The following is a 12,285-nucleotide window of genomic DNA, read 5'->3' on the forward strand; positions in this document are numbered from 1 at the left end:
ATGTGCCTCAGTGTGAGAAGGGGGGAAGAGCATTCCAAGTGGTGGGAACAGCTTATGTGGAGAGCCCAAGGTGGAGAAGGATGTGGTTGATTCAGGAAATGGATAGGGCAGCTGCAGAGAGAGGGCAGAGACAGGTGAAGAGATGGGCAGGGCCAGGTCCTTCCTGCAGGTTTGGGGTAAGGGGTTTAGTTTTTGGTGGCTTATTTATTTTGGCCATGGTTCGTTCCCTAACCAGGGGTTGAACTTGCACCCTAGGCAGTGAAAGCTCAGACTCCTTACCAGTGGATCCTCAGGGAATTCCCAAGGGGTTTAGATTTGCTGCCAAGTGTAGTAGTTGGAAACCACTGCAGGATCTAAACCCAGGAAAGGCATGACATGATTGACATCATAAGAAGGTCACTTTGGTGCTGTATGGAGAGTGCAGTGGAGGGGCAGGAGACCACTCAGAGTGCTCCCATCAACACTCAAGTGAGAGATGATGGTGGCCTGAGCCAGAATGATGGCTGTGGGCATGGGAGAGGAGGACCAAGTTGCCATCTGTTTGGGAGGCAGAGCTCTCAGGCTTGCTGAAGGATTGCAGTATGTAAGAGGTGGGTCAGGATGGAGTCAGGGATGAGTCCCAGTTTACTGACCTAAATGCCTGCGTAGAAGTGGTACCATTTACACTGACCCCCTTAAAAGGCAAGAATAATCTCCCCCAGTAATCCAGGGAAACCTGATAAGGGAGGAAACCTGACTAAGGAGAGGAAGTGGGGTCCAGAATTGCAGACCAGGAGCAGGAGGGTAACGGTCCCACAAACGTGGCTTCCTCACTGGCGACACTGCCAGAGGAGCAAGGCCCTAAAGGAACGCAGGGGTGCCCAAGGGTCCCTCAAAGCACACCAGGTGCTGCAAGAAACCAGAGGCCAGGAGCCCCTCCGTGACTTGCCCTCCTCTTCGCACACCTGCGGACCGAGGCTGAGGACGAGGGGAAGACCTGCCCGTCTGACTGCTGTGTCCCACCGGCGCAGTCGTGTCGCACCCTTTGTGACCCCATGGACTGTAGCCCGCCAGACTCCTCGGTCCATGGGATTTTCTGGGCAAGAACACTGGGGTGCGTTGCCATTTCCTCTTCCAGGGGATCCTCCCGACCCAGGGATTAACTAAGCCCCTCTTTTGGCACCCTCTCTTGGTCATTTTCCAACGGCCAGAGACGCAGGAGTCTATCCTCATAAAATGTTTCCAGTGCTTTCCATCAGTGACCTTCATCATTCAGCAGCCCTCCTCTCACAAACCCACTTCCCTCCCAACGGAGGGAAAAGCCCCACGTGCTGCTGAGTCTTGACTCTCGCCTTCTCCTGCTGGCCAAATCCTTCTACCCCTTTTCGTCCGGGGAAGCTTCTGTTCTTTGGGATCAAAGAAGGATCGTAGAAGCCACGGCGAGCAGCCACTTCCCACCCCGGGATCCTGTAGCAAGGTGCGTTACTATCTTTTCCGAGCTGGCAGTTGCTGCTTCTGTCCGCGTCCCCGGCCCGCCCGGACAGGGTGAGACGGTCTTGCATCGACCCCGTACGCACCCCGCCGGCGCCCGACAGACGTCCAGGAAATCCGTACTAAATTAGTGACCCGGGCCGGGCCCGCCCGCACATCTCCGGATTCCGAGCTCACTGTTCGCTCCCCGACACCCTCTGGGCGTCTCGCGTTCGGGTGAGGGGCCGCGGTGGGGCCGGCTGCCCGCCGTGCTTCCCAGAGGCGCTCGAGGGCCGAGAATGGGCCTGGACCGCACGGAGGAACCCGGCGCTCCCGGGTCACGTGACAGGGCCCGCCCAGGGCGCAGCCTCCGTCACGTGACGGCGCAGCCGGCGAGCGTCTTTCTCACGTGACGGAGCTGCCGGCTTGCGGCCCAATCAGGGGGCGGGGGCGGGGCTGCCGGGGGCGGTGCGCGGGAAGGGAACCCCAACCGCCCGGAGCCGCGGGATAGACCCGGAGCGGATCGTTGAGCTGGGGTCCGGCCCAAAGCCCCCCGCCCGCCCCATCCCGGTCACTGGGGGCAGCATGAAGTGTCTTGTCACGGGCAGCAACGTGAAGGGTGAGTCGGGGCCGGCCGGGGGCTGGAACCACGTGGGATGGCCCGAGGCGCCCGCAAACCGCTGTCTCTCTCCTCCCCGCAGTGCTCGGCAAGGCCGTCCACTCCCTGTCCCGCATCGGGGACGAACTCTACCTGGAGCCCCTGGAAGACGGGGTGAGGAGACCGGGTATGGGGGAATGGCGTGAAAGTCCCAACAGGGAGCCCTGATCGGGGCTCGAGTTTCGCCCCCATCAGGCAGGGTGCCCGGTGGGCACGTTTGCTGAGTTTGACAGGGGCCTCCCCTGTTGCTGGGGTGTCCTTTTGGGCCCTGTCATCTTCCTAGGCCGGTGTCTGAATCGAGAGCCCTTGCCCTCCCTCAAATGCCCGGTGGTGGATGGGGGTGATTAGGTAAACGGCGTGGGTGCTGAAGGCTGGGTCGTGCCCTTGCTGTGGAAATGGCGGGGCTGAGGCCCACTCGGGACTCGGGGAAGGCTTCATGGAGGACACCCCTAGTGACTGAAAGGAAAGGGCGGGCTTCTGCAGGTGATGGTGGAACAGAAGCCTTTGGGGCAAGTGCCTGGGCAAAAGCTGGCTTGAGGGCTGGGCCCAGCACTGCTGGTGACCACATCTTTCTCCCCACTTTTCCTGGCCCCAGCTCTCCCTCCGGACCGTGAACTCCTCCCGCTCGGCCTACGCCTGCTTCCTCTTTGCCCCCCTCTTCTTCCAGCAGTACCAGGCTGCCACCCCTGGGCAGGACCAGCTGCGCTGTAAGATCCTGATGAAGGTGAGGTGGGTCCCTCAGCAGTGGCAGGGCACTCCCCCCAGGAACCCCTCTTGGCAGTGCAGTTTGCTCTGGAGCACAGAGCAGGTGCCTGCAGGAGGAGAGATGTATACTGGAGCAGTCCGGTGCAGAACGCAGAGCCTGGCCGAGTAGAGACATCCATGGGGGTAACGGGCCATATGGAGAGGGTAGCTGAATCTGCCAGGAACCTGCAGGGAGTAAATGACTCTCAGGTTGGTCCTTGAAAGATACGGAGGTCTTTTGAAGGCATTCCAGACCAGGATAAGAGCACAAATGAAGGCCTGGAAGGGTGCAGATATCTGCATGTGTGAGGGGTCCTTTCCTGGTGTGACAGTGCTGAGCCCATGATGGGCCAGAGCCCAAGGCGACTGGACATGAGAGCCAGTTGGTGGAGGCGCAGTGCTGAGCGGATGTGTTTCCCTCGCCTAGTCCTTCCTGTCTGTCTTCCGCTCGCTGGCAATGCTGGAAAAGACTGTGGAGAAATGCTGCATTTCCCTGAATGACAGGAGCAGCCGCCTGGTAGTTCAGCTGCACTGCAAATATGGTGAGTGAGCAGCTGGCTGATCCAGGGGTCCTTGCGGTGTGGGATTAGAGGTTGGTGAGCCCACTGAGACCCTGTCTGCCCATCCAGGGGTGAGGAAGACTCACAACCTGTCCTTCCAGGACTGCGAGTCCCTGCAGGCCATCTTCGACCCAGCCTTGTGTCCCCATGTGCTCCGTGCCCCAGCCAGGTGAGCACACCCCTGGTTGCACGCTGAGCCCTAGGCTTTTCTCTTCCTTCTTTCAGCCTCAGGAGTCAGTTTAAGGAGGCACCTCCTCCGTTTTTCCTGCAGGTTATCTGTGAACCTCAAAGCGTTCAACCCAGTTTGCTTTCAGGGCCTTGCCTGGCCCTTTAAGGGCAGAGGCTGGAGTGAGGAGGGGCCAGATGCTCCCTTATCCCATGTTCCTCTCTGTCTCCTGAGTCTGTATTCTCCACCTCAAAGTCTGACTTGGCTTTCTGACCACTCAGCCCCACTCTGACTCCTCTTTCAAAGAACAGGTCTCTGGCTTGCCCTCATGTCTCCTCTGGCCTTTGAAGGTCCGTTAATTTTTGTGGCTCCGGGACTTGTGACCTTTCTCTGACCTGCTCATCCTTCTGGGATGAGTCCCATTCAAGGGCAGCCTCTCTTCCTACCTGGCTGGGTTCTATCCCTGAGGGGTTCTCAGGCCACGGCTGGACAGGGAGGTCACGGTCCTGGAGGGCTGCCTGAATAATCAGCTATAGGAGAGGAGCCATTCTGGGCAGTCACAGGGGCCGAGCAAGACCTGGGAGATGGGGAGCCCAGCAGACGCCAAGGTCCCTAGAGAAGACCAGAGAGGCTTGGGTCCCCTCCCACCTGCCCACGTGCAGGGTGTGCCTCGAACTCAAGTAACCCAAGGTCTCACGTTTCTTTGCTTTTGGTAGCCGCAGGACCTGGTAACTTGAAGGTCCCTTTGAGCCCTGACTTTGTTTTTCTGAGTTTTGTTGAAATAGCACTACCTAGGATCCCTTTGGGTAGAGAAAGAATCAATCCGTGGTCTGGGTTTTGAGAATTTTTCTTTTTTTTAGAACGAGTGATTGTTTCTCTTTATCTTATGGACAATTTCAAATTCATATAAAAGCAGATGATAACCAGCTTTGTCCCAGTTGTCTTGAGGCAAATTCCAGGTATTATTTCACCTGAAACTATTTACTAGCCTGTCTCTACTAGACAGGGACCTGAGGACTCTTTGTAAGGCGGTGTTCATGCGGACAATGTGGGTCTGGTTGCCCAATCCTGGATGGGCAGGTGCCACCTGCCTGGTTCAGTTCAGCACAAACCGCCTGAACTTCCTGCTGCCTTCTGTGGGCCTGTTCTTGTCTGCCTCCATCTCTTGCAAGAGGACTGCTCTCCTACAACATCCTGGGAACCTTGGGTGAGGCAGAGACTGTGTCCTGCTGCCCCTGTGCTCCACCCTGGGGCCATGCTAGGCCTGGCCTGGTTCTCTTGGGACGTCGGTATGCGTCGCTGTCCCGCCTCCGGTTCTCTGAGAGCAAGCCACTGGGCGGGACCAAGCCTCGGGTGAGATACTATGCCCCCTCACAGGGTCCTGGTGGAGGCTGTTCTGCCTTTCCCCCCTGCGCTGGCTGAAGTGACGCTGGGCATCGGCCGTGGCCGCAGGGTCATCCTGCGTAGCTACCAAGAGGAGGAGGCAGGTGAGGGGACCGATGGGGCTTGGGGCAGAGAGCAGAGACTGGGTGGGGAGGGTGCAGAGACAGACTGGCTGGGGCAGAGCCCAGCTTCCTCCTGTCACTGTCCCCCAAGACAGCGCCATCAAAGCCATGGTGACAGAGATGAGCATTGGAGAGGAGGATTTCCAGCAGTTGCAGGCCCAGGAAGGGGTGGCCATCACTTTCTGCCTCAAGGAATTCCGGGTGAGGTTCCTGCTGTGCGCTCACCGCCCCGTCCACCTCTCCTCCCTGCCCAGCCTCCATGCTCTGCTTCTCCCTTCCCAGGGGCTCCTGAGCTTTGCAGAGTCAGCCAACTTGTCCCTCAGCATTCACTTTGATGCCCCGGGCAGGTAAGGTCCAGCCTTGGGATAGGGAGGGGAGGGCTCTGGGGTGCCAAAAGCCAAAGGGCCTTGACCACTCCTGGACCTGTCACCTGCCCAGGCCAGCCATCTTTGCCATCGAGGACTCTCTGCTGGACGGCCACTTTGTCCTGGCCACACTCTCAGAGCTGGACTCGCACCCCCAGACCCTGCATGCCCAAGAGGAGTTCCAGCGGCCAGAGCCCCAGCTTCAGGCTCACAGGTGAGAGCTCCGCCCGCCCACCCCCCTTCTCACCCTGTGCACCCAGGCTGCAGCCTGCTGCTTCTAGTCTGCAGCCCCCCCCGCTTCTAGTCTGCAGCCCCCCCGCTTCTAGTCTGCAGCCCCCACCCCCCGCTTCTAGTCTGCAGCCCCCACCCCATGCGCCTCCCATCTCCACTTCCTGTTGAGCCCCAGCCCCTACAGTGCTCACTGCTTCCAGCCCTGCAGGCTGAGCCTAACCAGTCAGCTGTATTCAGAGATCCCCCAACCCAGGGAAGTGTCCCTAAGGTCGGGCTGGCTTCCTTCTCTGGCTGAGGCCTCTTCCCAAGCCAAGGAGGGAAAAGGGCTGCCGAGAGGCAGGGGGCTGCCTGGGATGGGGAAAGCAGGTGGCTGAAAGGGCAGGTGGGTTGGGGAGGATGGGCCCAGCGTAGTTTAAGTGGAGGAAGTTTGGCCTGGCCCTCTGCCCAGCATGTCCCTGGGCCCCAGCGCTCTCCAGTTCCTGTCCCCTGGGAATGTGGGGGCTTGGGCCCCAGGTGGCCCAGCTCACTGGACTTGCCGCTCCCCTCCCCCAGCCGAGCTGAAGCGGCCCCCAGTATGCCTCCCTCAGGCCTCTACCTGAACTCTGATGAAAGGATTCTTGGGTCGACCCCCTCCCGGAAGGGGCCACTTAAAACACCGCCCCCCATCCTTTCCCCTCCCACCAAATCAGGAAGTAATAAAACCAAGAGGTCACTAATGGTTACTAGGCTCCTGCAGGCCCTGGCTGAGCCCTCCAGGTGGGGGCCCTAACTGTGTCCCCACCGCTGATACCATGTCTGCCTGTAGCACGCCCCACGTAGACCTGGATGACTTTGCTGTCGATGACATGGACTCTTACATGATCGCCATGGAAACCACCATGGGCAGTGAGGGCTCTCGGGCACTGCCCTCCATCTCCCTTTCACCTGGCCTCCAGCGCCCCTGTAGCTCCAGCCCCCACTCAGAGGAGGAAGATGACGACATGGAGCCCAGCACAGTGCCTGGGACTCCCCCACCTAAGAAGGTAGGGGCGAGAGGCGGAGGGGCTTCCCTGGTGGCTCCGACGGAAAGACTCCGTCAGCCACGTGGGAGACCTGGGTTCACTCCCTGGGTGGGGAAGATCCCCTGGAGGAGGGCATGGCAACCCACTCCAGGATTCTGGCCTGGAGAATCCCCATGGACAAAGAAGCCTGGTGGGCTACAGTCCATGTGGTTGCAAAGTCAGACACCACAAGCGACTAAGCAGGAGGCAGAGGCTGGGATGAGAGGTGGAGGGTGGGAGCAGCCTCCAAACTCACCAGGCTTCCTCTGTTCTCTCGCCAGTTCCGCTCGCTGTTCTTTGGCTCCATCCTGGCCCCTGCACACTCTCCCCAGGGCCCCAGCCCTGTGCTGGCTGAAGACAGTGAGGGCGAAGGCTAAGCCGAGCCGAGAAGGGGCCCAATGAAGCCCCACCCCACCCCTCTCCCAAGGCCAGCCAGGGCAGGTCCGCTCTCCTCCTTGGTGGGTGGTAGAGATGCGCCCTGCTGGAGCTTAGCTGACTGGTCCCGCCACCTCCCCCAGGGCCTTGACTGGCCTGGGTCTTGTTGTTTCCCTTCAACCCTCAATCTATCATGTCTGTTCCCAGTCTCGGTGCTGAGCTGCCCTCTGCAGGGAGTTCCCTCACCTCTTAATCCAGTTCTGTGGCCAGAACTGGAGGACTGCCTTCTCTAAGCCCACCTCCCTAAGAAAGAAAGAAATCATTGTAGGGCTTCTGCCCCTGCTGATCCACCTTCTGCCAATCATGACCTGTCCCTCCCTCAAATCCTGAGCGCACCACTGGGATCCCCTGTGACTGGCACACACTGCTTGCTTTCCCTGAACTCTCTGGCCCTGGCTTGGAAATTCCAAGAGCCCCTGCGGACCTGGGCACGTGGCTGGGGTTTTCCTGGCTGGGGCCCGAAGCCCAGCAAGCCTCCCAAGTGGCTCTGGGCGGAAGGGTTGCCAGGCCCAGTGTTTGGGACAAGGGAGACAGGCTATGGCAAGAATCCAGCTTTGACCTTTATTCAAGAGACCAGATGGGTTGCCCCAGGATCCGGCTGCCAGCCCTGAGGCCAAGCAAGGCTGGAGATCCCCAATCTGGCCCTGCTTTGCCCTGAGCTGCAGCCTTAGCCCCAGGATCCTGCCTGCAGCCGCTGTAGGTACAAGCGGGAAGAGCCCTGGGGGACTGGATGCTGCTATTGATTCATAAAAAAAAAGAGAAAAATACACCAAGCCTCCATGTTCCCCGTGATGGGTGGGCCTGGGGGGCCAGCACGAGCCCCCTGTAGCCACGTGATTTCTGTACAATCCACCATCTGGGGCAGAGGGCGGGTACACGGAGGCTATTTCTTGGCTTTGGCGGAGTTGCGGGGTGGGGTGATGGGCCGGCCTCCAGGGTTCAGGCCACTGAACTGCCCGTATTTCCCCTTGTTCTTGTCGGCGGGCTTGAGGATCTAGAGGAGAAAAACTGGTCAGGCTCAAGGGGTCAAGCCATAAGTCCCTGGGCCTGCCTGCCCCTGGCCCGACCCCCACCTGGAAGGAGCACATGAGTGTCTCGTCCACGCTCATCATGGCACCTGCATTGTCAAACTCGCCGCAGTAGTTGGGGGCTGAGAAGAGTGTCACCAGCTGCCGCTTGGCAAAGAACTCGTAGCCATCTTCTACTACCTGGACGAGGGTGGAGGCGGTTAGTTCAGCAAGAACTGGCTGCCAGCCCTGCTCTAACCCAGATGGGGGCTGCCAACCCACCTGGTGTGCCCGGCAGATGAGGTCCAGGTCATGCTTGTGCAGGAACTTGGCCACCACCTCAGCTCCAAAGGTAAAGGAGACGCCGCGGTCATTCTCGCCCCAGCCCTGCACGTCCTTGTCAGGGTCAGACCACAGCAGGTCACAGAGCAGGCCCTGGTCAGGCACATCTGTGGGCCGCATGATGCGCCGGATCTGCTCCATGGACTGTAGGTCTGGGGACAGGCCTGGAGGGCATAGGGGGGCAGGTCACCTCCTCCAGGCAGCCTTTGCCAATCAGCCTCTGCCCCCCACCTCTCCAGGATTCCTGGGAGCCTACAAAGGCAGAACTCATCACCTTCTGCCTCTTCCAAGTCCCTGTCCCTTCAAGGAGCACAGAGCTCCCTGGAGAAAGTGTTATCGCTCAGTTGTGTCCGACTCTTTGCAACCCCATGGACTGTCCAGGCAAGAAAGCTGGAGCGAGTAGCCATTCCTTTCTTCAGGGGATCGTCCCAACCCAGGGATCAAACCTGGGTCTCCCGCATTGCAGGCAGATTCTTTACCATCTGAGCCACTAGGGAAGCCCTGGAGAAAGGGGACAAGCAAACTCCATGCAAGAAGGCGACGCCATGACACAACAGTGGGTGCAGCCTAATGCAGCGCGGGGGGACTTCATGGAAGAAGTACTACCCATACCAGGACTCCAGGGAGAGCTGTTCCTGGCGACTGGGAACACATCTTCCAGCTGACGCTTCTGTCCCAAGGTCCCCAGGGGTGCTCACCCTGGGAGGCTCATCCTTCTCAAGCATTCACACGCCCAGAGCTGTGCTCACCTCCATGGCAACAGAAGATCTTCTCGTCCACGATGGCAGCGATGGGCAGGCAGTTGAAGCAATCAGTGAAGGTCTTCCACAGTTTGATGTTGTAGCGTCTCTTGCCTGCCCAGGGGGAAGGAGACAGCTCACCAGAGGGCCTCTCTGCTCCACCCTCAGCCCGGGTCTCCAGGCCTTCCAGGACACATTGTGTGTTGTTCAGACACAGCTAGGAGGAGAGAATGGAAGGCAAAAAAGGAAACCGAACCCCCGCCCCCTACCCCTACTACCCCACTGCCTCCCAGACAGAATTCTAAAGCAGCCGAGTCCACAGGAACCCGAGTTCCACTTCTGGCACGACCTCAAGGTTGGCATCCACCCCCAGCACAAGAACAGGGCCAGGTCGAGACAGGGTCTGGTTCATCTTGGCTTCTGTCTAACAGAGTCCAGTCCCAACAGGCATCCTAAGTGCTTAAGTATCGGATGCGCTGGAGGGGAGTGTCGGCAGGTGAGGCCCTGCCTTAGAATCCTGGCAGCCCTTCAGCCAGCAGCCACTGGCTAGGTCCCTCCTGAGTGCCAGGATCTGCTCTAGGAGGGTAGGGGTGGGTGGCATGGGCTGGTGCTACCTTCACGGCACTCAGCTTAGCAGGTTTTTGTCAGATGCTGACACCCCAGCCACCAGGTCAACACGAGGGTCGCACTGAATGGCAAGGAGAGCCCTTTAGGACCAGGGCAGCCCAGATGCTCTGCCCACTCACACTCATCATAGAAGCCATAGATGCGGTTGATACTGGCACACTCGTGGTTCCCACGGAGCAGGAAGAAGTTCTCCGGGTACTTGATCTTATAGGCCAGCAGCAGGCAGATGGTCTCCAAAGACTGCTTGCCCCTGTCCACGTAGTCCCCCAGGAACAGGTAGTTACTCTCTGGAGGGAAGCCGCCGTACTCAAACAGCCGCAGAAGGTCATAGTACTGGCCGTGAATGTCACCTGTGACCCAGGGAACCAGGTCAGCACTAGGGCCAGCCTAAACGTGAACCCAGGGTCAGGGCTGGGCCCAAGGGAGGAGGAACTTGGGAGGGGTGGGGGGCAAGGCCGTTTTCAGGAGGCCACGGGGACCTGGGCTGGGCGCTCACCGCAGATCTTGAGGGGTGCCTCCAGCTCCAGAAGAATGGGCTGGCTCAGGAAAATCTCCCGGGATTTGAGGCACAGACCACGGATCTCGTTCTCTGTCAGCTGTACATTCTTTCCAGGCCTGGAGCCCTGCACTGGGGGCGGAAAGAGGCGTCAGGACCCTGGTTCCTCAGGCAAGTAGAGGGTGAATGTCACTGGTGGCCCCAAAGGCACTTCTGGGTAGGGGCTCCTGGGCCTCCCGGCCCCGCCTTGCCCAGGGGCAGCTGTTGCTGCTGAGCCTCCTGGGACCCCCAACTGCCCTCAAGGCGCTCGCGAGGGGACTGCTGTGCGCAGAGGCCATCCAAAACCTCAGCACAGGACCCCTTCCTGGGGGACTAGGCTTCTCGGGTTTCTCCCTCAGCCAAGAGCCCAGGCCAATCCTTGCGCGCCCACCCCCCCGCCAACCCCGGTTCTGCTCTGGCAAGGGGAGCAACCCCAGACCTCCCAGCGCGCCACGACTGGGGTGGGGTGGGAGGACGATGTGGCCACGGGACCTCGCGGCCCGTCCCCGCCCAGTCAAAGCTGGCCCTGGGAGGGGCAGGTCCACCCGCGCGCCACTTCCGGGCCGGGCAGGGGACCAGGGCGCGGCGGGCGCCCACCTCCCTCGCCTCCCCGGCCAACCTTCCAGCAGGCGTCCGATTATAGAGTCCAGGTTGAGCTTCTCGCTGTCGGACATGGCGGCGCCGCCGCTCTGGCCCAGCACCTCCGGGCCCTATCCTGCCTCCCGCCCTCCCGCGGCCTCCTTCCGGCCTGGTGCTCCTTCCGCCCGCCCGGGCCCGCCCCGGCCCGCCGCCCCGCCTCCTCTGCCGCCAGCCCCGCCCCGCCGCACCCGGCCCCGCCCCGGCCCGCCCTGTCGCCCGCCGCCCCTGCGCTCTAGCGCCTCCACTGGACGCCAGGCCCGGGGCCCGCGGCGGCTCGGGAGGCGGGGCTCGGGCTGACCTGGTTGCGGGGGCGGAGCCTACACTGGGGGCGGGGCTTCACGGGGCGAGGTCGACTCTAGTTCCGCCCTTGAGGAGTTACCCACCCTTGCACCGAGGATGTGCGGCCGGAAGTAGTGTGAAGTTGTTTTTCTCTTTCAAGGGCCCAATAGTCCTTCCCATTTCTGTCCCGGGCTGGAAGGTGGTGTGACCTCATTGATATCTCATTGGGTCTCCCCAGAGAGTGCAGATTAAGTCCACGAAGTGCAGGAAAGGAAACAAGTTCAAAGATAGCAAGGGTTGGCTTCAGACTGACGGAGGAGCTCTCACCTCTAGGGTCCCTGTGGCCTGCGGGCGGCTGACCATACCCAGACACCTGTCGCTGAACGCCGAGCTCATTTTGGTCCCCCTGCCCGTGGCGCATGCTACACCATTACTACTATTTTTTAATGTCTCGTCCTTGTGTTTTGAGTAGTGCAGTAATGACTTACTGTTTGACTTGTCGAAAGCATTAACAAAAGAAGTCACGTTAAATAAAGTGTAATACTCACTGGAACCCTGAATTGAGTATTTTATTTGCCAGTGACCTCACATCTGGAGGCAGCGTAGCCTCTCTACCTCTGGCAGGCCCTGGCCGCACAAGAACCCAGGCCTGCACCCACCTAGCCCACTGGGGTGGTGGGAGGAGCCCATGGCCCAGGGCTACTGGGGCAGGCCGGAAGAGCCTTGGAGAGGAAGGGGTAACCCCCCCCCCCCACCACGCACTTGGGAGGGGCCCTCAGCGGGTTGCTGAAGCTGTGGCTGAGGAGGAAGTGAGAGGAGGAGGTGAGGTGCAGCAGGGAGGTAAGCTGGGCCCCTTGGGACAGGGGCTGGGCCTGGGTCTCCGGTAGGGGGCCTGGCCTTTCTGCCCCTCTGGGCCTGTGCCCCACCCCCACCCCACAAGAGGAGAGGGGACCAGAGGGGTGT

At 60.3% G+C, this 12,285-nt stretch overlaps 2 protein-coding genes across 3 annotated transcripts; one reads left to right on the plus strand and one right to left on the minus strand.

Moving 5' to 3' along the window:
• Nucleotides 1,910–7,922, plus strand: RAD9A (RAD9 checkpoint clamp component A). Of its 2 annotated transcripts, XM_013976000.2 has the most exons (11): nucleotides 1,910–2,068; nucleotides 2,151–2,221; nucleotides 2,703–2,831; nucleotides 3,279–3,393; nucleotides 3,481–3,580; nucleotides 4,955–5,064; nucleotides 5,174–5,283; nucleotides 5,365–5,429; nucleotides 5,521–5,661; nucleotides 6,484–6,700; nucleotides 7,000–7,922. In XM_013976000.2, exons 1-11 carry the CDS (start codon nucleotides 2,035–2,037, stop codon nucleotides 7,093–7,095), a joined length of 1,188 nt encoding a protein of 395 aa, XP_013831454.1. In that variant the 5' UTR covers nucleotides 1,910–2,034; the 3' UTR covers nucleotides 7,096–7,922. The 2 variants fall into 2 exon arrangements, with proteins under 2 accessions (XP_013831454.1, XP_017898881.1); XM_018043392.1 differs by having other exon boundaries at nucleotides 5,174–5,429.
• On the minus strand, nucleotides 7,690–11,866 carry PPP1CA (protein phosphatase 1 catalytic subunit alpha). Its single transcript, XM_018043394.1, has 7 exons — nucleotides 11,024–11,866; nucleotides 10,366–10,497; nucleotides 9,989–10,219; nucleotides 9,252–9,356; nucleotides 8,443–8,666; nucleotides 8,227–8,361; nucleotides 7,690–8,147 (listed from the first exon to the last, which is right to left on the minus strand). Exons 1-7 carry the CDS (start codon nucleotides 11,076–11,078, stop codon nucleotides 8,037–8,039), a joined length of 993 nt encoding a protein of 330 aa, XP_017898883.1. The 5' UTR covers nucleotides 11,079–11,866; the 3' UTR covers nucleotides 7,690–8,036.

This window comes from Capra hircus, chromosome 29, assembly GCF_001704415.2.
Source record: "Capra hircus breed San Clemente chromosome 29, ASM170441v1, whole genome shotgun sequence".
In the NCBI taxonomy this organism is placed as follows: Eukaryota; Metazoa; Chordata; class Mammalia; order Artiodactyla; family Bovidae; genus Capra; species Capra hircus.